The sequence below is a fragment of the Gymnogyps californianus genome, chromosome 1, assembly GCF_018139145.2.
Source record: "Gymnogyps californianus isolate 813 chromosome 1, ASM1813914v2, whole genome shotgun sequence".
Classification (NCBI taxonomy): domain Eukaryota; kingdom Metazoa; phylum Chordata; class Aves; order Accipitriformes; family Cathartidae; genus Gymnogyps; species Gymnogyps californianus.
In genome coordinates, this window is record NC_059471.1 from 145,659,859 (window position 1) to 145,685,584 (window position 25,726).

Below are 25,726 nucleotides of genomic sequence, written 5' to 3' on the forward strand. Positions count from 1 at the left end.
GAGGTTTCATCTGGTCCTCCAGTAGCTTATTACGGGAGAGCTCCTTCCTACGTAATGCTGACATAATTCAGAAAAACATTAAATTATTACAGAAAATAGAACAAGTTCCTCAGCAGATGGAATACAGGAAATGAAATGTAAACTTGGCACAGATATAAAGATAAGCACATTTTTTACAGTTTGTAGGTAACTATTACAAGCTGTCATGTGTCTACATAAATTCTGGATGGGTTTTTGTATCGCTTTTTTACTGTTATTTTTTTAAAAAAGGAAATGCCATTGATGATAACAGTAAACCTTATTTATGGCCTGCTAAATTAACTTATCTTAGGATTATCTTTAATATTAAATGCTGCTGCTGCAGTGTTAGGAGACTAAAACACCATACCTTCCATTGTATACTTGGTTCTTTTACATTCAATTGGAGTCTCTCGTTTGTCAGCAGTTAGCTTTGGAATGAGAAATTCAGCTGCTCCTGCATCAAAAAAAGTGTTCCCAATGGCTTTGTCTTTGATAGCCCAGATTACTTCACAGCCTTGAATTTCATACCTGTGGACATTTAAACAATGGGTAAAGTGACAGACTACCTGAAAAGGATCTGGCTCTTAGCAACACAACTAGAAGCATGCTGGGTTTCATTCCAGAAGCTAGAAATAAGGTATCCAAGACTTTTAAACCTATCAAATCCACTACTGCTTCTAAATATTTACATAAGGAACCCATTAAAAAAAAAAAAATCTCTTCATGTTGACAGGTCATACTTTTTCACCAGCACAACCTTGACTGAACCAGGGTGGGGGGTGAGGGGAGGCAGATCAAATTTATAATAATAATACTTAGTATTTCCTGCTCCCCACAATGAAAAAAATGTGCATTTTTGCCAGACTGCCCACTGCTAAGAACAGACATTTGGATCTTGTTTGTACTACCTGGAACATGAACTGGTAGAGACATGCAGAGGACAATTTAGTGAAAGTGAAAAAGTGATTCCCTGCAACACAAAACAAGACCATATAATTGCATAATACAGGTGGTTCTGTAATCTAGCAGACTGCAGGACAACATGGTTCAGTATCCTACCTGTGACAAAGGCCATGTCAGACACTTCAAAAGCTCTATCAACTTAAATTAGGCAAGGTGCAAGATGAGCTGCCTCTTTATTCCTGTTACATCTTCTGTCTCCAGAAGTCAGACAAGTTTTATAAGTTAAATATTGCCCTTAAGAGTCTTAACAGAAATCTCTGTTGGTGCCAAATCAGAAAAGTGCTGTATATTCTTGATATCTATGCATCAAAGCTTCTTCTGAAGGTTGCTGAATTTTACGTGACAGTAAGCACCACTATACTGCGAAAAAATTATTTTCATCAATTTTGCTACTAAATGCTTTAAGAGCTACAATTTTACAAGTCAACCCTCTCCCAAACTCATGTGCACTAGATTTAACATTGCATCATTAAAGATTTTATTTGCATATGTATCTTTAAAACTTAGTCGTTTACTCACACTAATTCAAGTGCAATCCCACCATTTCCTACCACTACTATTCTCTCAGCTTGAGCCAAATTCTTCTGAAAAGCCTGCATTAAGAAAGGAAAGTCAATTACAACTTAGATCATATGTTCCCTCACACTGATCAATTATATCCTTTTCAATATTTTCTTGCTCTCTTAGTCTTCTTATTTTGATTTTCTCAGACTAATGATACACATTTACTTATGCTAAGATTGTTACAGAAGCTAATGAAACCTGTGAAGTTCACATTAAGGGATGAAGTTATCGATACAGCCTTAGAAGTCTCAAATGGAGACAGGAGAAGTTAAATAATGACATTTAAGCCAATTCAACAGAGCCCTTAATAGAATCCAGGAGACTTTTCTCTGTCCTAGAGACCATTAGCATTGTGGTATCTATTAATCTAGTTTTATCACAACTTGCACAGTAATTTGCATAACATTAAAAAGGCAAAGATACAGAAATTTAGGAGTTTAAAAATTCCTGATCAGAAATCAGGAATTTAAAAAACAACTTTTAGTAAATCTAAGAACCAATTTTATTTGTGAAAAAAACTTTCAGAAAGAAACAAGTCTCCAAATCACATCTTAGTGGTGAGAGAAAAAAAGAAAAATGAGCCCAGACAGTATTTTTTAGATCATAGTATAACCATGTCAAGTATTTTCTTTCAAACAAATCAAGAATCATGACTACAGACCAACTATTGCAATTACACAAAAATCTGTTCATCCATGCTTCCAGTTTACCTAATTGTGTCAGAGAACCTGTAAAAGACCAAGAAAACTGCAGTCCTTCAATCACTTCAAAGGATACTGAAGTTGTATCAGAGGGGACTAGCGAACGCAACCAATCACCATTAAAAAACAAACAAACAAAACAACAAACAAAAAACCAGAAGCAAGTATTTTCAGCCTCATTCAAAGTTCAGCATCAGTTTTGACAAATGATAGCCCAGTCTGCTGTTTCCCATGGTGGCAAACAGTGGATGCACAGAGAAGACCATCAGAAGACGCAAGCACAGGACAATACTATCCTGGAACACTCTCACAGGTTCCAGACACCACTGGTGCCATTCAGGTGGCATCTTTCTCTTCAATTTAGACAAGATAAATTTATCGAGGGCTATCTTTTTTGTGTGTTTCTTCTTCCTTCTTCTATTTATCTTTTTTTTTTCTTTTTCTAATCTCAGGTAGTTTTAATATCCAAAACAAACAACAATTTCATAGTTTCATTTCAGTTTGCTTGAAAAAGTAACTCCTTTTTTATTCTCAGTGTCAAACTTCATTTGATGAATTACAGAAGCAGTGTTCACTTTCACCCTGCCTCTTCTAATTCTAAAGACCTATAGTAGTGAAACCTCCCTTTCTACTTCCAAGCTGAAGTTTTAGTCTATTAAGTCATTGTCCTGGTTTCGGCTAGGACAGAGTTAATTTTCTTCCTAGTAGCTGGTATAGTGCTGTGTTTTGGATTTAGTAGGAAAAGAATGTTGATAACACACTGATGTTTTTAGTTGTTGCTAAGTAGTGTTTATACTAAGTCAAGGATTTTTCAGCTTCTCGTGCCCAGCCAGCAAGAAGGCTGGAGGGGCACAAGAAGCTGGGAGGGGACACCATCAGGACAGCTGACCCAAACTGGCCAAAGAGCTATTCCATACCATATGACATCATGCCCAGTATATAAACTGGGGGGAGTTAACTGGGAGGGGGGATCGCGGCTCGGGAACTAACTGGGCATCGGTCAACGAGTGGTGAGCAATTGCATTGTGCACCACTTGCTTTGTATAGTTTAATTCTTTTAGTATTGCTATTGTCATATTATTATTATTATCATTATCATTGTTTTTCATTCCTTTCTGTCCTATTAAACTGTCTTTATCTCAACTCACGAGTTTTTTTTTTTCCTGATTCTCTCCCCCATCCCAGGGGTGGGGGGGCAGTGGGCGAGCGGCTGCGTGGTGCTTAGCTGCCGGCTGGGGTTAAACCACGACAGTCATTCTTCATGTGGAAACTTTTCCACATCTTTGACTATAACTGTAATTCTTTTCTGTACAATGAGGAGAAGCTACAGTAGAACTAGAAAAAAAAAAAGTCCTTCAGTAGCTTTTCACTGCAAGAAGTAGCCCTTTGTACTGTGTACCAGATACACCTTCTCAGGGAAGTTTCTACTGGTGCCTGCTTCCTGTTTATATTTTCAGATTGGCTTCTGCCTGGAAGGTAAAAGAATACCATTTATTCTAGATTATCATGTTAGAAATACTGTCTAGGAGCTATCTATAAACTTAATAAACTTAGTGACTAATTAATTTATTTAATGGTATTTAAGGCTATTTCTCTGCTACTGAAAGTGCTCCTATTGAAGGATATATAATAACAAACATCATCTTATGTTTCTCCATTTCACTCCGCAATCATTTTTAGTATTTTGTGTCAGAAGCAGGAATATATTATACACTTATAAGTCCAAAACACATTTACCCGTGCACTGTCAGTATCCCGGATTCCTAATACATACGGGTTTCCTTCAAAAATTAATTTTGGTTTTGCTCCAGCACACAGGCAAAGTTTTTCATACATGTATTCCTTCCCATCTTCAGTGAAAATTTTCTGTTAAAAATTAAGAGAAAAGAAAAAAACAATTGGAGACATCTAAGAGAACATCAGCATTATTTTCCTTAATGTAACAGCTTTTAGTATCTGCAGAATACTAGAACTGGCTTCTTAAAGAGCAGGCCTTCATATTCTCATTGATCACGTGTCATTTACTTGCATTACACTCACCACAGACTTACAAGCCTAAGTATATGACGTTATATGACCGATAAAATGGAAAGTATACATGGTGCACCCAAAGAAAGATGAAATATACAGATTACCACTTGGTGGCACTCTGTACTCACTATCTATGCTAAAAGAACAGGTTTTCGATGTGAGAAATGTCCCCCCCACCCCAGTAATACATATAGACTTATGCACTACTATATATTAGCAATTAAGAATCTCATTCAAAACATTTCAAGAACGGTAGACCTGTATTAACTTAACTAGGCACAGGCTAGAATACAGTTTAGAAAGACCGCAAATTCTGTTCTTTGCTAAAGGAAAAGGGTAGGCACTAAACAAGCTACATCATTCTGCAACAAGCAATGCTTAAATTTTAACATTTTATGACCTTATTTGTTGTTTTACAAACTAGAAGCTAAATAGTTTACAGTGGTTTTGCACAAAGAGAGTTTTTAAAAGTTTTGGGCCAAAGATCCTCCAAATCCATATACATGAAATATTCGTGTCCGCTGAGACATACCTAAACTAAAACACCATTATAGTAATGATACAAGAATATCACTAGATTCAGCATATTAGCAGAATCTAACTGGAATCATATCTCTGTGACTTAAAATAAGCAAAACTAGTTTTGGATGTCAATGTGAGTTTCTGATAAATGCTGAAGTGAAAAATAACATGTCGAGTTGACACAGACACCAACAAGGATCTGTACATGCTGTATACTTGCAACATATTTCCTGCTAAAAAGAAAGAAGAAAAGGTGGAAATATTGGGTCTTTCAAGAATTTTTTTTTTTTTATCACAATGTTATTAATGTTTTGATCTCTGTAGCAACAGGCAGTAATTCAGGAATCAGAAAGATCTCCAATCAAGGGTTACAGAAATTTTCAGACACCTATATTGATATACAGTATTGGTTTCATTGACTGGTTTCCCTGCTATGCTAATCAGGTATTCAATGCAGTATCTCTAAGGTGTCAAAGATTTAAATCTAGAAGATACGTTTTCTTAATTAACAAATAATTTTTGATATACAATTCTGTCCCCTGTATATATTTCTACTTGAACAACAGTGTAAGTGATAAGTGAAATTAAAGTTAGGAAGTATTTTCTTGTAATTTTGGTAACTTAACACTGTAATAACCAGAATGTTCTTGAACAGAATTTCACAACCAAAACATCCATCTGTTTCTTAGATTTTTTTTTTTAATAAACAATTTGAAAAACCACATAAAAGTAAAAGAGAAAATATTAGCTTACATGTTCATCACTTTTCAATTGTTTTACTCCAGACTGTATAACTTTAATATTGGGATATCGTTTTTCTAATAGAGAACTTGGTTGCTCTTCTACATCAAATTCCTCAAGTGTTTTGGAGACCTGTAGGAAGAGGAGAAGCATTTAAAAATATGAATAATTTATCCATCTCTGTTTCTAAAGCTTGTAACAAAATGTGTTATGTTCATTTCCAGTAAAGAAGTCACAACAAAAAGCCCATATTGTCTCAAAACATGTTATCATGCTACTGCTAAAAGTTCCTTTTTATATACCGAATCTTTTCATGCCTATTCCTGGTAAACAGTCAAAGTAGTACAGAGAATTTTAATTCTAAACCTAGAGATTAAGCAAAAATGGAGAACTCTGATAGCTGCTCTAACTGCTATAATGTTTTATTCCACAAATAGACTGTATTATTAGAGTTGTTAACATTGCTTTTTAACTCAGCTGATGCAGTGTTAAGACCCTGCTTTTCTGTTTGTTATAACTTTGATAAAATAACTCAACGATGTTCTCCCATGCAAGCATCTTCCTCTCCTTGGCATTTTGGGAAAAAAATTTTTGGTCAAAATAGCTTAAAGAATTATGGAAACACTTTTGTCTGGAATAAATATTTTTATTCTATTAAAAAAAATTTGGTGACATTTTCTTCAAAAACCTAATGATTCAGAAACCTCTTGTTGCAGGTAATTGACCCTTATGTCAGGAAAGTGCTTACTGTTGTTCAGCTTGTAAGCAGGACATATAATACAAGTGTTTAGGCAAAACAGATTCAAGATCACCTCAAAGCATTTAGTCAGTTAGCATCTCATCCATAGTCACTATCTGATACTTCAGAGACTGGTCGGGGTGGGGGGAAGAAAGAGTCAAACCAGAACTTGGAAAACATTCAAGTAAGTTATGTTGACTTTGGGTTTCTTCCAGAAGGGAGCAGCTGCACGGGAACTTCCAGGTCTTCTACTTTACAGAATATTCAAAGAGTCTGGAACACAGCTAGGAACCAGAAGCCACACCATGCTTGCAATTCAGAGAGAAATTAAGATGCTCATGTCCAAAAATTAGATGCTGCTGCCTTCCAATAGTGTTTAACTATTCCTTTATTCTTCAGATACTGAAACTTCTGCTGATGTGAATTACAGACTTCACATCTCTGCAATGTGTAAATGTCTTTCCTGGATACTCATGACCCTACTGTCAGCATTCTCAAGCTCAGAAGATATTCTTTAGTTGGGTGTTACTCTACCAGTCTCACATAGAGCTTGCAGTCTCTCAGCTGTGTTCTGAGCATCCCATTAGCCTCGGACAAAAACCACAGTGAGAAAAGGAAGAGATGCTGATAGCCAATTACAGCCACTAAATGCAAAGAACTGCTGTTCAAACCTCTCTACGCTTTATTTTCCCCCTGTAGTGATTTGAATTAGGCATCCATACACCAGGAAGAACTATGTTAAAACCAGGCTGTCAGATAAACTGCAGAGTGGTCATTCTTTACTTGTCATGAGATATGCCTCACCTGTTAGATATCATGTTTCAGAAAGAGAGTCATGAATATAAATGCCAGGTGGAAGTCCTGCTCTCAGTGTCTTAACTTTCCCTGAGAGGTAAAATCTAACTTCTTACTGGCTGGCAGCTTTGCATCCTGAGTTCTGTGCAATCCAGTCTCCAACTCTTTCCATGCCCTAGAGTAGAGTTTAAAGTTCCCTCAGAGTGAGGAAAAAACAGTGCTTTCCAAGATCTGAGTACCTCTGCGAAACTAACTTAATGAACCTACTAGCCAAAAACCTGAACTCATGTATGGATTTTATTTTCTTTTTCAAACCAGCAGGAAAGAGGTCATTGAATAACCAGCTGCTGGAGATGTAGATAAAGCTGAAGGCAATTTCACAGAAGGCTATCCCTTTCTTTGTTACTTTCAGAAGTCTGCTTCTGCCCAAAATTCAAACACACTACTGTATGAGAACCACTAGCAAGACTAAGTTTCTTAAGTAACTTATTCCAAAGATACCATTTCAGTGCTTAAAATGGAGCACCCATTAACAAAGTAATGAAATAAAGCTTCAGTAACTTAGAAAATACTTCAACCGTGTAAGCACCTAGTTTAACCTCTGCTTGAATGTCCTGAATATATTCACCAATTACTAATGATTATGAATCACTATAAAATATCTCATCAGTCCTACTAACACTTACCACTGCAGTCACACTAATGTGAAAACAAGTTCAAAATCATAAGCATTTTCAGGATTAGGTTCTAAATTATCTGTACATATACAAACTTCTAAAGAGGTCTTACTGTAAGAAAAATTAAGTCTCTCTTACCTGTTTGAAATTCGTTACAGCTTTTATAACTGGAGAAGCTGTCATTAAAAAAATGTCTTCTGATGGGAATTCCATGGCCAGCTTGTAAAGAAACAGAAATCATGATGAGTGAATAGTCATCAATAGATTCTGACTTTAAGACAATAAAATTATTGGTGAAAAGTAATATGTGTTACTACATTACTTTAGTCTTGTAGAATCCCATTGGATAAACACAACTTCAAGATTATGGAAGGGTAACAACCAAAATGAACAGAAGTTGGACACCCAAGATTTTAATTCATTCACACACACATATATCTTCAAGAACTGCAGCCATGGTATAAAGGACTACTCAAAAGACTATTCTCACAGTATTCTAAAGGCCAACTGTAGGAACAGACTATGATCATGTGATTTCTGGAGACACCCAGTTGCTGGACATACTTTTTTTTATTGCATAGCAGTGATTAATTGTTCACAGATTTTGTTTTGACAGAGGAAATACTGATTCCTATTGGCTATTTTAAATGTTATTTAGTAAACTGATAAATGGATTATCATCTTCAGAGTGCTACTAAGCAATACAAGACTTTTACAGGCCCCAAGCCAAAGCGAAGAGTTCCCATTTTAAATGTGCATTGCTCTGCCACAGAAAATAAATCAGCTCTGTCAAGTACAAACCACTCACCTCTGAGGTACAGACAAAACCCAGAGTTCCTTGTCACCAGCATTCTACACATGAACAGTTGTACAAGCCACCAAGAAGCACATTTCATGTTGTACACAAGCAACTGAGCTATAAAGAGACTAGCATGTATTCCTGTACCTCAGACAGGAGCAATCTAACACACTAATCTGAAGGTGAAAGTGGTGAAACGTTGTTGCCAGTTTAAGGGAGATTCACATGGTCATATGGTTGGCAAATACAAAGGAATTTAACGAGGCTATGGAAAACTTAATGCAATCCACATTTTATAGCATGAATCCCTAACATGTGTTTCACACATATTGTAGCTGTATGCTTTGTATTGACAGACAATAGGAAGAAAGGTTGACATGTAACACACTGTGCTGCAGCAGTTGCTCCCAGCTGGATCTAATAAGCCTCAGAAAAACTACAGAATGCTATGGAAAGCACATGATCATGTTCAATATCTTTATTAACAGCAGACAGTGGGATTGAGTGCACCCTCAGCAAGTTTATAGATAATATCAAGCTGAGTGGTGCAGTCGATTAGTTAGAAGGAAGGGATACCATCCAGAGGGACCCTGACAGGGTTGAGCAGTGGGCCCATGTGAACCTCGTAAGTTCAACAAGGCCAAGTGCAAGGTCCTACACCTGAGTTGGGGCAATCAACAGTATCAGTACAGACTGGGGGATGAATGGATTGAGAGCAGCCCTACAGAGAAGGACTTGGGGATACTAGTTAATGAAAAATTAGATAAGGGCTGTCAACATGTGCTTGCAGCCCAGAAACCAATCGTATCCTGGGCTGCATAAACAGAAGTGGGGCCAGCAGGTTGAGGGACCCCATCTGGAATACTGCATCCCGCTCTGGGGCCCCCAGCATAAGACAGACATGGACCGTTAGAGCACGTCCAGAGTAGGGCCATGGTCAATGGTCAGAGGGCTGGAACACCTCTCCTATGAGGACAGGCTGAGAGAGTTGGGGGAAAAGAGAAGGCTCCAGGGAGACCTTAGTGTGACCTTTCAATATATAAAGGGGGCTTACAAGAAAGACTTTTTACCAGGGCCTGTAGCGACAGGACAAGGGGTAACAGTTTTAAACTGAGAGTAGATTTACATTAGGTGTAGGTAAGAAATTCTTTACTATGATGGGGGTGAGACACCAGAACAGGTTGCTCAGAGAAGTTGTGGATGCCCCATCATTGGAAGTGTTCAAGGTCAGTTAGGATGGGGCTTTGAGCAACTTGATCTACTGGAAGATGTCCCTGCCCACGGCAGGGGGGTTGGAACTAGATGATCTTTAAAGGTGCCTTCCAATCCAAACCATTCTGTGATTCTATGTAATAATCATCAGATGAACACTGCAACCCAAAATTTTGAGACTGACATCATGTACTCTGCATCACTTACACACGCTCAAATGCTTACCCCTGCCCTCTTATTGAGATTTAATGGTTGTTTGAAACTTTCATTAAGATTATTCCATTTCTTTACCTTTCACAATACTAAAATTAGAAGTCTGCCAGACAGAATATTAGGTTTATCCATGCATATAGAAATGTGTAAGTCATCACAATCCAGAAAGAAGTGTTGCAATATAAGCATGAAAGGCAGAAATTATGTAAAATGTGAAACATTTTGTGACAGAGAAAATAGATCTAACTCAAGCTTGTAAGGAAAATTCAGCCTTTAAGACATTTTGTCAGAATATTTAAAAATGTACTCAAAAAGTAACTGTGCATTTTTTTGAGACAGACCTGATGCAATGATTGTTCTCAGATAGTTGCCTGAGAAGTCTGAACTACAAGACATCATATAATGCATACCCAAATTGCAATATGATGGACAAGTTGTTTATTGCCACTATGTTCCACAGACTTGCACTTGCTCAAAACCAGGACTGAGAAAAATTGTGTTCAATATTCCTCTTTTATTTAAAGCATGCCCCCACCTATGGACGTACAACACAAAAATCCTTCTAGAACACCCAGCGCCACTTTTAACACACTTAGTGAATTAAAACGTACGCTAGAAGATCACTAATACTCACTGCTAACTGTGCTTCCTGCAGTACTAAGAGACGAGAAAAAGAAGCAAGTCTCTGTCATCGCATAACAATAACATCACAAACAATTTGGGTTTTCCAGGAAAAAAAAATAATGGCGAGGGAAAGGAAAGAGCATAAGAAAAGAGGTGTGAATTACAGCAATAAGTGGCACTGTCTATGAGCTCTGGAAGAAAACAAAGCCTGAACTCTGTGGCACTAACATAGCAGAAAGCATTTTCAAGAGAACAATAAATTTTAGTCCCTTTTATAGCAATCTTAAAAACTATAAACATCCAATATATATTGGAAATAACTGTATTGTGAAACAGGATCATAGCAATTAGATATAATTCTAAATTATTTCCAGGAACACATAAAGTCTCTGGGAATATTAAACATTGACCCAAATCTTATTCTTGCAAGCACATAAGGATACACAAGAGCCTTAACTATGTTAATAGTTTAATCAACTTTTAAGGGATTACTCAAATTAACACCGCATTTAAGCGTCTGTATTACCAGAGCCCACATATTACATTAACCATGAATAAAAGGAAAAACCCTCAAACTAATAAAGGGTAGAAACAAACCAATTCCATAAAGACGGAGAACAGTATCAATATTCTTTGTAATTTAGTCTGCATGTGGTTTATACAATATGTCAGAAATGAAATAATATCACTTCATCATCAGAGAACAGATGCATCTGAAACACAGTCTTTACACTGCTTTGCAGTTTTAACAGATAAAATATTCTTCACTGAACTAATATCCACATCATTTTATTCCACATTTTAGGTACAAAACTACCTCCAGTTACTGTTGCTTTAAAAACACCAAAAACCTTGAAACCAAGAAACAAACTAGTTTATTTTTAAAGCTTGAGCTCATGGAAAACTGAAGAGATTGGACAATCTCCACAGGTGTACAGCCCTAAACATAGATCCAATAGAAACAGATCAATATTTTTATAAGAAGGAGCACATCATAGCAGCCTTCACCTTAGTTGCAGTACAATCCTTTATGGCTATGAGGAGTAATGCATGCTGTGCTCCTTCAAGGTTCTGACCTCTTGACTAGCATACAGAATGCCACCTTTCTCAAATTACAAAGATTTCAATCCTCCTCTTATGAAGCGCTCATATGCCCTTATCAGGTTATTTATGTAATTACTGTACAAATGAGAATATCCATGCAATTACTATATAAATCTAATGAACTGTTTCTACAGAAGTTCACAAGCTGACCCTGGAAGCATATATGCTTCCGAGTAAACACAAAGACCCGGAGCGGTCCCTACAGCGGTGCAGGCCGGTTTCACCCAGCGTACGGCTGGCCGAGTTCCACAGGCACACGCAGTTACGCAGGGCCCGTACGCCTTATCACCTGCGTACAGGCCCCGACACACTGCAATTACCGTAACGCTATGGGGCCGGAGAGCCTCCTCCGGGAGCCCAAGGGTCAAGTCCCGGCCTTACCGGCTGAAACGACCCCCCCACCCCTGCCGGAGCCGAGACAGGAGAGGGCCGAAGCTGCCGTTCGGGCTCAAAGCCCCCAGGGCCAACATGGCGCCCCCGGCAGAGGCTCCCACCGCCCACGAAGCCCGGCAGCGCCTCGCGCCCCCGCGCGGGGGTACTCCGGCGGCGGGGCGAGGGGGCGCGCATGCGCGAGGCGGGGGCGAGCAGCGGGGACCCGGCTCTTACCTTCTCCGCGCAGGTAACTCCCGCGATCCCTCCGCCCACCACCACGAACCGACTCCGCGCAACGCCGGGGGCAGCCGCCATTCCACCGCCTGCTCCCGAGCGCGCCGGCGACGAAGGAAAGAAATCGCCGCTTCCTACGAGGGCAATTTCCCAGCGCCGCGTCCTCGCTAGGGCGCGGAAAGCGCCGCTCCGCTTACGGCGGCCAGTAGCGCCCAAACTTCCTCGACTGAAGGCGCGCCTCTCCCGCGGGGCCCGGGCACGGCCGGGGCGGGGCGGGGCGGGGCGGGGCGGGGGTGGGTGAGTCACCCCTCGCTCACCCGCCCCGAAACCCCGCCCCGAAACAGGTTTTTCCGCTGATTTTTTTTCTTATTTATTTATTTATTTATTTATTTAATTTTGTTTGGAGTTTACTTTCTCCCCTTGCCGGGGCGAGGACTTCACGGGCCTGAACGCTGGAGGATTTTGATGGACTTTGTCAAGGGACCAAAGAGAACAGATAGCAAATAGTTCTGATAGAAATTAAAGAAAAAAATTACGTTCAGGCCTTTCTTCATTCCTTTACTGGAAATCAGGGAAAAGAAACATGGAAATGTGAGAGAATGCATTTTCCCCAGGCCTCCTCCCCTCCCATCAGTGTTGGACACAATACTAAAAGTATAACTTATCCATGGTGTGAAGGTGAACATCGAGCTGACGTTTCCGAGACGCTCCTCTCCCTACCTGTAACCCTCCCTTCACAAGGTGTAACCGTACGGAGGCCCCTGGCGCTTCCCCGCAGGGTGTCTGTTGCTGCTCAGAAAGGACAGAGTGGGCAGCGAGTGCCCTGCAAGGGTTCAGTGGTGGTGAATCCTCAGTTTTCTCTTCAGTTGTCGGAGCAAATGACTTTTTGCTGTTTTCCTTCTTTGGTTTTGAGACTTGGATAAGAAGTGTGGCACGGTAACATGAGAAGTGTGTCAAAGTAAGGAAATACATTGACATGCCTGTAGTTTGATAGGAGCTGCTCAAAATGAGTTGAAGCTTTTGCAGTCTGGTTTACCTTAGAGTTTTCAGCATATTAGTAAGTATGATTTTCATTCTAAAACTGACCTTCAATGCTTTTTTTCCTCTTGGAGGAAGGGATAAGCTATAAAAGATAAAACTACTAATTGCATGCCCCACAGAAAATGACACTATTTTATGGCTGATGCCTTTTCAGACATTCCTGTTGCTATCAGGACATCAATCACAGTCTTCAAAACAGTCATTTCCTGATGGCAGTTAGTTATAAATACTTTCATTTTGTCTTTTTTTTAAGAAGTAACTTTTTTCCCTAGCATTGAAGGTAATTTCACAGTCCAGACAATTGCTGGCCGTTTTGGTCATAAACTAAATTCTGTTCTCTGAACACATCCCATTCCACTGTAAATTACCTGAGTAAATGACGTGACCTAAACGGTGCAAGAAATTGGATAGACTTGCGTCATCAAGTACAAGAATACCTTCCAAGGATTTTATTCTGCAGTATATGATAAATGATGGGAGAAATTCTCATTTTACTTAGAGTGTTTGCTTGTGCAAACTAAGAAAAGTTGTTACTGCGTCCATTCACAAAAAATGTAAAAAGCCATTTTGGACACAATAGGGCAAATTAAGACCGTGAAAACAGTTACTCACAATTACAGCGTACCTTCTTAGTTCCTAACTGACAGCAAGGAGATGATAAGTGCAGATCTGTAAAAGCTTTTCCAGATTAATAACGTTTGTGTTGGGGATGTAATGAACTTGGCTTTAGTATCAGTAACTCATTGCGAATTCATTCCTGACGCTTCTTACCAAGCTTAGTGTATATGCATTGGAAAGGAGTAGCAGAGGATGTGAGACCATGAAAGTAGATGGCAGTCATTAAGTAGGTTTTATTCTTTATTAAACGAGAAATCTTAATTGTCCTCTGAGGAACTCTGAAAATCACTGTGCACCCATCATGGTGCATGCCTATGTCACTCGTATCAGTGTGTACATAACCTTCAATGCATGACTTTGCTTATCTGACACTCACAATCTAAATATAAATGTGACTGTCATAACCATCCCAAACTCCAGTAGCCAAATCCTTGCTGCAGTCCATAGATGGAGTGGGTATTGACCTGGGGGAGTCCTCGCAGAAATTCTGGAAGAAATCCACTTGTCTGTAAAGCACAATCATTTTTCTATGAAGGAAAAAAAATGATATGTACAGTTACAGGATGACTGCTACCCTGCATCCTCTGCTAAGTGGCCACTGTGCTTTGGCACAGAGCAAGGCCTGCTAGATCATGGCTCTGTTGTGAAAAGCCAACCGTGCTGCCTGCTGGTGATGATGTGCTTTGCATTTCTATCATACTTCCTTTTCTGCAAGTGTGTTTGGGCACCTCAGATGTCTGTAGGCCTTCGTTGATTTGGGCCGAGACGGTAGGTTTTATCTGGAATATGAGTAATGCATCACTCATGAATAATTAATGTACAGAATATGACAATAAAGCCTTTATAGTGATACATACTATAAGGAATTCTTTTTCTTTCACTGTCTTCCATTCCTCAAGCAGATGGAAAAATTGTTCAGATAGTGAGAGCAGAGGGAGCAAGAGGTGCCCGATCCACTGATTGAATGATAAAGATGAACTGAAAATTACATACTATTCGATTGGCCTTTGGAAGGGGATCAGAGAAGTGATAAAGCCTTAAAAGAGCACAAAACATTTTACAGGCCGAGTGACATTAAAGATTCCAGGAAGATTTTTTGTCAGTTAGTACTTGGTTCACATAAGGGCAGAAGATGTAATGTTAACATTGTGGTTAATACCTGAATGATTTTTAAAACTACAGACTTGCTTCTAGAAAAACACCTGAATGTTTTGGCACCAGGAGGTGCTGGTTCATTATGATTCCAGTAAGAAAAGCACTCAGACTCTGTAAAGTATCACTTAAAATTACATTTATTGGAGCTAACACTATAACAAAAAAGAGGATAGTATAGATAATCTCACATCCCTCCAGCTGGGAGCCCTGAGTTGTGCAGCATTGGGTGGGTCTCCAGTGAGGCACACCATACAGGTCCCGTCGGTGGAAAGGTTACCCAGCGCTGTGATCTTTTGAGCTCTCACAGGATTTTCTTACAAGAAAACATTTCTATTCATCATTTCTACTGTCAGACAAAAAGGATGTTCACATAAGAACTTGTTGCTGCACTGTGAGATAAAGGCAAGGCCATGCAGGTGGTGTAATCGCCAGTACTGAGTGGGAGCTGACGACAGGCTCCTCGTTACAATTAGCTGGCTAAGTTCATCCTGTGACCAAGGGATGTGTGCAGCACAGAACAGCCTGAAGGCCAGGCTGTATGTGCGGCACTGTACAGCACAGCACAGGCTTGGGCCAACCCAGGTCAGTTGTTTCGTGGATCACTAACTCCTCGATGTACAATGATCTTCCGGTCAGGACAACTAACTTCCACCCCTTGATCCACATACAGTTGACCTTTCCTACAGATACCACAAGTTGCAGATTATACCAGTAAGTTTTTTGGCTAATAGAAAAATTATTTTACAAAAAACAATTACTAAATAGTACAAGAGTAATAAAACAAATATTGATTGTGAGAATAAGTGTAGGATAGCAGTCACCTTGGAGCTAGGACCATCAGAGATGTCCTGCCGTCAGGTTCCACCCCTAGTCCCATGTACCCTAAGACACGGTGGTGCAAATTTCACCAAACAGTCCAGTTATGTGATGTAGTAGATGAAGAAGAGCTTTGGTGCTGCTGGAGGGCAGAGATGTCCGGCACTTCATGTTCACTGACATACAGCATGCAGAGATCAAAAGCAATACTGTGAGGCTCCATACAGCAGTTGTGCGTGAGATAAAACAAAGACTTTTTTTTACATACAGCATAAGTTCAGACACATAATGAGGGATGTCTGCTTGCTCCTTTAAGATTAAGTATGTGGCTCCTAGTCCACGTGTCCCATCTGCAGGGATGAGTTTCCCTTGAAGAGTCTGGTGTTTGCACTTGCCTCTGGCTCTCGAGGCGTCATTGGGCTCTGTTAACATCCTGGACCGTACCTCATAGTGCTGATGTCCCAGCAGAAGATGCTAGGATAGGAGGTATAGCCTTGGAAGCATGCTTTACTATTCAAATTCTTTACAACCTGTAATAGTACTGTTGGTCAGTTATGGAGAGTGTGAGAGGGGACTCGTGCACGCATCTGCTCTTTTAATAAGGCTTTGGTCCATTCCATTAGATCAGCTCCTCTGGGGTGATAGGTATATGATATACCCTGTGTCCTTCGTGCTTGGCTGCCCACTGTTGGACCATTTGGCCTCTGAAATGAGACCAATAGTCCAACTGGATGCAGGCAGGTGGGCCTATCCACTGGCTAAATAACAACAGGCCGTTCAGTGTTCCTCTCTGGTCAACATGTGCAGCTGGGGACACAGCAACATAGCTAGTATAGGTATATACCATCACCACTATATTCTGTAATCCCGGGGCTTTTGGTAAAGGTCCAATATAATCTGTTTGTCCGGTATGACCAATAACAGAGCCTCACTGAATCTGCTCATAAGGCTACTGAGGTAACTTTTTAGCTTTCAGTATTGCACGAACTGCACACTGCCACATTTATATGTGCATCAACACCAAGGTGTCTGGACTTCTCATGTGCCTGCTAAGCAAGGGTTTCCTTATCAGGAATGAGTACCAGGAGACAGAGCATCAGAAGATAAAGTAACACTCCTAATTTGAACAGACAGATCTGCTGCGGCATTGTGCTCCCTCTCTTCCCCAACACCTTGGGTGACATGAGCATCAACTTGTCAAACCCACAGGTTTGAATTCCCGTATTTTTTTTGCCTTCTGCTTCCATAAGTCCTGACTCCACAATGGTTTCCCATGTACTGTCCAGTTCTCCACTTGTCACTTACTAACCCCTATGGCTCATCCCTTACACACTGCCCATCGCTCTGCACTTGTATTGCCTCCCCTTCCCTCTTTGTCACAAACTCCAAGGTGCTATATCATCACCTGATACTAGGACTTACAAAGGTTTGTGGGGTTGACTGGGACCTAACACAACAACGTGGGATGCAGCATGTTTAGCCTGTTCAAAAGTGGCTTTTTCGTCATCTCCCATACAAACTGGTTCTTCTGTTTTGTTAAATTACTTGGGGTGTTTTGCCCCAGGAGAATGCTGATTCTTTTTGGATCCGAACAAGAAAGGGACTAACACTCCTAGGAAGAATTAATAACCCAGAAAAGGTAATAGCAGGTTATAAAATCTTATGTTCTGTTTGGTGCTGGGGACCCTGAGATGATACAGTATCAGATGGACCTCTGACCAGGGCACTACATATATATATTTATACATATATATATGGAAAGACAAAAAGAAATATATAAAGCAGTGTAAAAACATGTCTGTATTTTTCATTTATACCTAGATACACTTTATATATGTATATTCATATGAGTATGTATATATACATATATAAAGATATATAACATACATTAAATATATGTATACATAAAAGTGTTCGTATAAAACATTCTTTAATAAGAGCTAATGAAATGACTAGTTGACATTTAAATGCCAATAGAAAGGAATTAAATAAAAGTAAAAAGTGGGCTTGGGGGCCCCCACTTCACAAAGCTGCTGAACAGGCTTTAGCATGGCTGGGGAGGGGGAAAGACCAAGAGGGCAGGCGGTATCACAAGGGTGGGGGACACGAACAAGTTAGAACATGCCTGAAGGCTACAGACCCATCCTATGTGGCCCTGTGCAAAGGAGGGACCAGTCCTGGGAGCTGGACCAAGAGGGCCCCTGACCTGATCCCAGCCCAACAGCATGGCCATGCAGTGTAACTGGGGCAAACTTTGGGTTTTGCACGGTGCTGCAAGGCATAGGCAACACTGTCGGTGAAAATGGAAAACCAGAACAGAATGCCAACTTCAGAAGAACGTGTGCCTGGGAACAATAAGGAAAAGCCCCACAGGCATTTCCCAGTAAGACCACACAAAGCAGAACTGGGCGAAGGGCCTGTGAGTCAGAAACTGAGGTAAGTTTCACACAGAGAGGGTGGGGAATGGTGGGGACCTCCTTTTGACGACAGTTGTTGGGGGGTCTGACAGCTGCCTGCAAGACCATTATGGAGTACAGGCTTGTGCTGAATGTGTTTCCTTGTCCTTTGAGCAATGCTGCAAGTAAGAGGCAGAAGGCAGAGCATGCAATCAAGATGGCCCTGTTAGACCATGATTACTGCAGAAGCAGCAAGACCCAGGCTTTGGGACACATCCTGCAGACCCATGCTGTTAGAGACCACAGCTACTTCAAAAAGAGCCAGGAGAGCAGTGAGAGCAATGGGAGTGTTGCAGAGCTGAAAGACCATGATTGTTTTCAGACATGGAGGAACAGCAGGCAGGAGGGAGTTAATAAAAGGGCTGGTGGTGCTGTTAGTTCTGGGACCTGGAACAGATCCTCCTGGAAGACATGTTGAAACATATGGAAGACATGTTGAAACATATGGAAGACAGGGAGGCAATTAGAGACAGCCAACATGGCTTCACCAAGAGCAAATCATGCCTGACTAATCTAGTGGCCTTCTGTGATGGAGTGATTGCATCAGTGGACAAGGGAAGAACATGAATGTCATCTACCTAGGCTTCTGTAAGGCCTTTGATACAGTCCCCCCAACATTCTTGACGCTAAATTGGAGAGTTATGGGTTTGACAGATGGACTGTTAGATGGATGAGGAATCGGCCGGATGGCCACATCCAAAGAGTTATAGTCAATGGCTCAATGTCCAGATGGAAACCAGTAATGAGTGGGAGGATGGTGGCTGATGAGGGTATATTGGATAGTGTAGGACCTGAGCATGGTGTAGAGAAAGAAGAATAGAGAGGGGCTGGCTTCCAAGGTGTCTGTTACTTGGAGACTGGCTGGGCATTGATCTGCTTGTGGGAGGTTGTAAGTGATTTCCTTTGTGTTGCTTGGGGTTTTTTTTCCCTCTTTCCTCCACCTATTAAACTGTATTTATCTTGGCTGATGAGTTTTCTTACTTTTGTTTTTCCTATTTTCTCCCATCCCACTTGTGTGGGGAGTGAGGGAGCAGCTGTGTGGGTGTTTGGTTGCTGGCCAGGGTCAACCCACCATGAGGACAAATGCCATTTGTCTGTATCACATAGCAGCCCCTGATGAAAAGATACCTTACTATGATTTTTCTGGCCTCTATCCCTTCATCAACAAAACAAAATGATATCCTGCAGGGCACCCTGAAGTTATTTTTGAGAATTTTGACATCCTGACAGGCTACTTCAGGATGATCAAAGTAAAAAGGTACCCACCTTGTGGGCTCTTTTTGCCAGTGGGTAAACGGCAAGCTATTGCTTCCTTTGCGCTGCACTTGTGCTGAAACCTGCCACTCTGCACCCACAGTGATGAAAAAAGAGCCCCTGTGAGCACCTGATATACCTCAGAGCTGAACAGGGCTCTGGAGAAGGGCTACAGGGTCTGGGAAATCTATGAAGTTTGGCATTTTGAACAGAGGCGTAACAGCCTTTTCTCAGATTATATAAAAATAAACCTCTGCCAGAAGCAGGAAGCTTCAGGCTACCCAACCTGATGCACAGATGATGACAAAAAAGCTAAATACATTGAAGATTATGGGTAGAAAGAAGATGTTGTTTTGTGGGCTGAACATATTAGGAAACGCTTTGCCAAATGCCAAATTGCCAAACTGTGTTTAAATTCTGTATAGGGAAAATTTGGACAAAGATCCAAATTACTCAATAGTCCCATAGCAAGAGAACCAGATGAATTGTGTGGTTACCTGTTTTCTCTGTCTTATTGATACCAAAAGACTTAGACAATTTGATGAAGAACGGGCCCCCTTTGTGTAAACTTTGTACAGACAGAACAAGCAAGTCTGCGTAGCAAAGATGAGCAAACCTGCATACCAAAGATAAGCAAGTCTGCGTACCAAGGACAACCAAATCTGCATACCAAAGAACAATACGTGCCAAAAGGGCAAGATGTTCTTCAATATCAGTATTGTACACCCTGGTTCTGCTGACTGAGTTACAAGGGCAGAGGTTGCCAGACCAGGAGTTGTGACCATATATGGGCAAACTGAGTTAAGGTCTATACCTCAAAACGACCACCAGAGACCACCAGAGACTCTTTCCCGTGCTTGTGTAAAGGCAGTTTTGCAATATATTAGCATATGCATTAGATTTCCTGGAAGTAGGCGGACACTTTTCAGAGATTATATGAATATTCATTTTTTATGTATATAATGAGTATGCTTTTGTCGGTGTGTGTCTTAGGAGAAAGAATCCCCCGTGCACCCAGCGCTGTAATAAACCAATGTCGGCTTTCTAAACTAGCATTTGGTTTGGAGAGTTTTCTTGGTTACAATTTTTGGTAACATTATGATGTGTCCTCCTGTGATTTTATTGATGAGGATGCAGTCACTATCTCATGGAAGCCCTTCAAAGGACATGTGACCCTGGACCGCATCACTAACATTTTTATAGTGCATGAAAACATGCAGCCATCCAGGTCTCAGGCTGCAGGGCGTGCCAGAGCTTTTCACTAGTGCCTGATGGCAGTAGCAAGAACACCTGTGTGAGGTGTGACCAAGTAGATGATCTGCTCAGCTTGGTGGCAGAGCTTTGAGAGGAAGTGGACAGGAAGGAGCATCAGGGAGTCGGAGAACGAGATAGACTGGTGGAACCATGCTCTGCCCTCCCTGAGACAGAAACAGGAACATCAACCGGAAAAAACACAAGATCAAGGGGATCCTGTATCCTCCCCCCACCAGGCAGAAGGCAGTAACTTAAAGGAAAGAAGTGAATGGAGGCAAGTCTACGCTTGGGGCAGCAAGCAAACCCCCTCCCTGCCCACTTCGCCTTCCCAGGTGCCTCTATTACAACAGGTATGAGGCTCTGGATTTGGAAGGCTGGTCAACTGATGATGTGGATGATGGTCCATCTACACCAGAGGTGTTGCCAAGGTCAGAAAGGCCTACCCCCCGTATCATGACCACCTCCATGAGGAAAAAAAGACAGGTTATTGTTGTACGTGACTCCCTTCTGAGAGGAACAGAGGGTCCAATATGCCGGATAGACCCTCCTCTTAGGGAAGTCTGCTGCCTCTCTGGGGCCCCAGTTAAGGATATCACTAGGAAACTTCCTAGCCTGGTACGGCCCTCAGACTATTACCCATTGTTGCTCTTCCATGTGGGTGGTGATGAAGCTGCAACACATAGTCCAAGGGTGATCAAAACAGACTTCAGGGCCTTGGGAAGGTTGGTAAGGGGATCCAGGGCACAGGTAATTTATTCCTCTATCCTTCCACTTGCGGGCAGCGACATTGGAAGAAACAGATGGACCCAGTCTGTTAATACATGGCTCCGTGGCAGGTGTCACCGCCAAAATTTGGGGGTTTTCGATAACGGGATGGTCTACACGGCACCAGGCCTGCTGGCGTCAGATGCGATTCATTTTTCTCAAAGGGGGAAGAGTGTCTTTACTCACGAGCTAGCAGGGCTGATTGACAGAGCTTTAAACTAGACTTGAAGGGGGAAGGGGATAATATCAGGCACGCCCGTGACAAGCCATGTGACAACACACCAAGGTTTGAAGGACGGGGTACTAGCGAGGGCCCTCAGCTTGCTGCTCTGCGATGTGCTGGGTACACTGGAGCACAGCTGAAGTCTTACAGAGATGAGCCAGGGGCTCCTGAGGTAATAGGAGCCAACAGGGGAACACCAGTGAAATACCTCGAAGGAATTAAGGTGTGTTCCTCTAAAAAGGTGACACGGCCGACAGCCCAGCTGAAGTGCCTCTACACCAATGCACACAGAATGGTCAACAAACAGGAGGAGCTGGAAGCCGCCATGCTGCTAGAAAGCTATGACCGACTTGCCATTCCTGAAACTTGGTGGGATGAATCTCATGACTGGAGTGCAGCTATTGATGGCTACAGGCTGTTCAGAAGGGACAGGTGAGGAAGGAGGGGCAGAGAGGTTGCCCTCTATGTCAAGAAATGGGTAGATTGTGAAGAGCTGTCTCTGAAGAATAGCCATGAGCAGGTTGAAAGCTTATGGGTAAGAATTAGAGACCGAGCCAACAAAGAGAACCTTGTGGCTGTTGCTTACTGCAGGCCATCCGATCAAGGGGAGCCTGTTGACGAAGCCTTCTTACTCCAGCTACAGGAGGCATCACGCTCGCGGGCTCTCATCCTGCTAAGGGACTTCAACCACCTCAACATCGGCTGGAAAAGTAACACAGTGAGCTGTAGGCAATCCAGGAGACTCCTGGAGCGCATCGAGGATAACTTCTTAGGCCAGGTAATAGACAGCCCTACCGGAGGGGAAGTGTTACTGGACCTGTTGGTCACCAACACAAGTGAGCTAATCAGAGACATCAAGATTGGAGGCAGCCTGGGCTGCAGTGATCATGCACTGGTAGAGTTCGTAGTCCTGAGGGATATGGAACAGGCGAAGAGTAAAGTCAGGACCCTGAATTTTTGGAAAGCAAACTTCCAGCTGTTCAAGGAATTAGTCAATGGGACTGAGAAACTGCCCTCGGGGACAAGAAAGCAGAACAGAGCTAGCAGATCTTTAAGGACGCCTTCCACAGAGTGCAAGAGCTCTCAATCTCCATATGTAAGAAATCAGAAAAGGAAGGCAAGAGACCAGCATGGATGAGTCAAGACCTGCTGGTCAAACTAAAGAGCAAGAAGGAAATGCACAGGCAGTGAAAGCAGGGACAGATATCCTGGGAAGAGTATAGGGACGTTACCCAGTTGTGTAGGGATGGAGTGAGGAAGACCAAGGTGCAGCTGGAGCTGAACTTGGCAAGGGATGCAAAGAATAGTAAGAAGGGCTTCTATAGGTATGTCAGCCAGAAAAGGAAGGTCAAAGAAAGCATACCCCCCTGATGAACATGACTGGCAAACTGGTAACAACAGACGAGGAGAAGGCTGAGGTACTCAATAACTTTTTTGCCTCAGTCTTCGCTGGCAACCTCTCTTCCCACACCTCTCAAGTGGATGGACCTCAAGGTAGGGACTGGGGGAGCAAAGTCCCTTCCACTGTAAGAGAAGATCAGGTTCGAGACCACCTGAGGAACCTGAACATACATAAGTCTACGGGACCTGACAAGATACATCCCAGAGTCCTGAGGGAATTGGCTGATGTAGTTACCAAGCCATTCTCCATGATATTTGAAAAGTCATGGCAGTCAGGTGAAGTCCCCAGTGACTGGAAAAAGGGAAACATTGCACCCATTTTTAAAAAGAGTTGAAAGGAGGACCCTGGGAACTACCAACCTGTCAGCCTCACCACTGTGCCTGGGAAGGTCATGGAACAGATCCTCCCAGAAGCTATGTTAAGGCACATGGAGGACAGGGAGGTGATTCGAGACAGCCAGCATGGCTTCACCAAGGGCAAGTCTTGCCTGACCAACCTAGTGGCCTACTATGATGGAGTGACTACATCACTGGACAAGGGAAGAACTATGGATGTCATCTATCTGCACTTCTGTAAGGCCTTCGACACAGTCCCCCACAATATCCTTCTCTCTAAATTGGATAGATATGGATTTGATGGATGGACTTTATAGTGGATAAGGAATTAGCTGGATGGTCGCATCCAGAGAGTAGTGGTCAACGGCTCAATGTCCAGATGGAGATCAGTGACAAGTGGTGTCCCTCAGGGGTCCATATTGGGACCAGTACTGTTTAATATCTTCATCAATGACAGACAGTGGGATCGAGTGCACCCTCAGCAAATTTGCAGATGACACCAAGCTGAGTGGTGCGGTTGACAGGCCTGCGGGAAGAGATGCCATTCAGAGGGACCTGGACAAGCTCAAGAAGTGGTCCCATGTGAATCTCATAAGGTTCAACAAGGCTAAGTGCAAGGTCCTGCACCTGGGTAGGGGCAACCCCCAGTATCAATACAGGCTGGGGGATGAAGGGATTGAGAGCAGCCCTGAGGAGAAGGACTTCGGGGTACTGATGGATGAAAAGCTGAACATGAGACAGCAATGTGTGCTCACAGCCCAGAAAGCCAACTGTATCTTGGGCTGCATAAAAAGAAGCATGGCCAACAGGTTGAGGGAGGTGATTCTGCCCCTCTACTCCGTTCTGGTGAGACCCCACCTGGAGTACTGCATCCAGCTCTGGAGTCCTCAGCACAGGAAAGACATGGACCTGTTGGAGCGGGTCCAGAGGAGGGCCACAAAAATGATCAGAGGGATGGAACACCTCTCCTATGAGGAAAAGCTGAGAGAGTTGGGGTTGTTCAGCCTGGAGAAGAGAAGGCTCTGGGAAGAACTTATGGCGGACTTTCAGTACATAAAGGGGGCTTATAAGAAAGATGGGGACAGACTTTTTAATAGGGCCTGTAGCGATAGGATGAGGGGTAATGGTTTTAAACTAAAAGAGGGTAGATTCAGACTAGATATAAGGAAGAAATTTTTTACGATGAGGGTGATGAAACACTGGAACAGGTTGCCCAGAGAGGCTGTAGATGGCCCATCCCTGGAAACATTCAAGGTCAGGTTGGATGGGGCTTTGAGCAACCTGATCTACTTGAAGATGTCCCTGCTCATTGCAGGGGGGTTGGACTAGATGACCTTTAAAGGTCCCTTTCCAACTCAAACCATTCTACGGTTCTACGATTCTATGATGTGGGGGTGTGACCGATCAACAAACTCCTACAATAGAAGAAAGACTGGAGAAGATGGGCACAGGCTCATGAGGCTCGGGGAAGAACAGAGAGAATGACCATACCTGTTGTAAAGAATGCCAACCATATCTCAACAAAATGGGGACCAGAGGGTGGCCTTTGTTTTAGATAAATGGCTGTATCAATTGAATGGATCAACTGGTTGTGTAAAAGGCCTTCCCTGAGTTAATGACAAAGGTGTGAATGTCTTCCTGAGCTAGCCAGACCAGCACGCGGGAAAGTGGATATGTGGCTCTGCACAAAATAGAGTATGAAAACTGAGCAACCAACAAAATTAACTTTGAAGAGAGCAACAGGCTTGAGCTGGCTCCAACCCATGCATTCCTTCCCAGCAGGTGGGGATGCCCAGCGCTGTGATGGTGAGCATAGAGACCAGTAAGAGGAATCATGTTTGTATTGTGATCCAGCTGTAGACTGCAATTGCTATATTGTGCTTTCAGTATGTTGCTGTATCACTCTGCTAAATCAAAACCCTGTGTAATGTCAAATATCTTCAAACAAGTAAATTTGGTTATTAAAACATTAAACCCTTCTGGTGTGGAATATCTAAAAGAACCTGGTCAGAGAGTACTGGACTCTGACAGGATCCAGCTCTACATCCAGCTCACAGGACTGGTCTCTCCTTTGCATGGGTCAGAGGGAGCACAG

The 25,726-nt window shown here is 42.3% G+C and overlaps 1 protein-coding gene across 5 annotated transcripts in view; it reads right to left on the reverse strand.

Moving 5' to 3' along the window:
- The window catches only part of PYROXD1 (pyridine nucleotide-disulphide oxidoreductase domain 1), a 40,405-nt gene that overhangs the window by 11,527 nt on the left and 3,152 nt on the right, over positions 1-25,726 (reverse strand). The window contains exons 1-6 of one of the 5 annotated variants that reach the window (XM_050915179.1): positions 12,313-12,434; positions 7,893-7,973; positions 5,556-5,675; positions 3,987-4,115; positions 1,504-1,577; positions 389-549 (exon numbers count right to left, since the gene is read on the reverse strand). In XM_050915179.1, coding sequence (XP_050771136.1) covers positions 389-549; positions 1,504-1,577; positions 3,987-4,115; positions 5,556-5,675; positions 7,893-7,973; positions 12,313-12,393 — 646 coding nt within the window. In that variant the 5' untranslated portion in view covers positions 12,394-12,434. The other 4 variants (XM_050915180.1, XM_050915181.1, XM_050915182.1 and 1 more) reach the window with 4 other exon arrangements.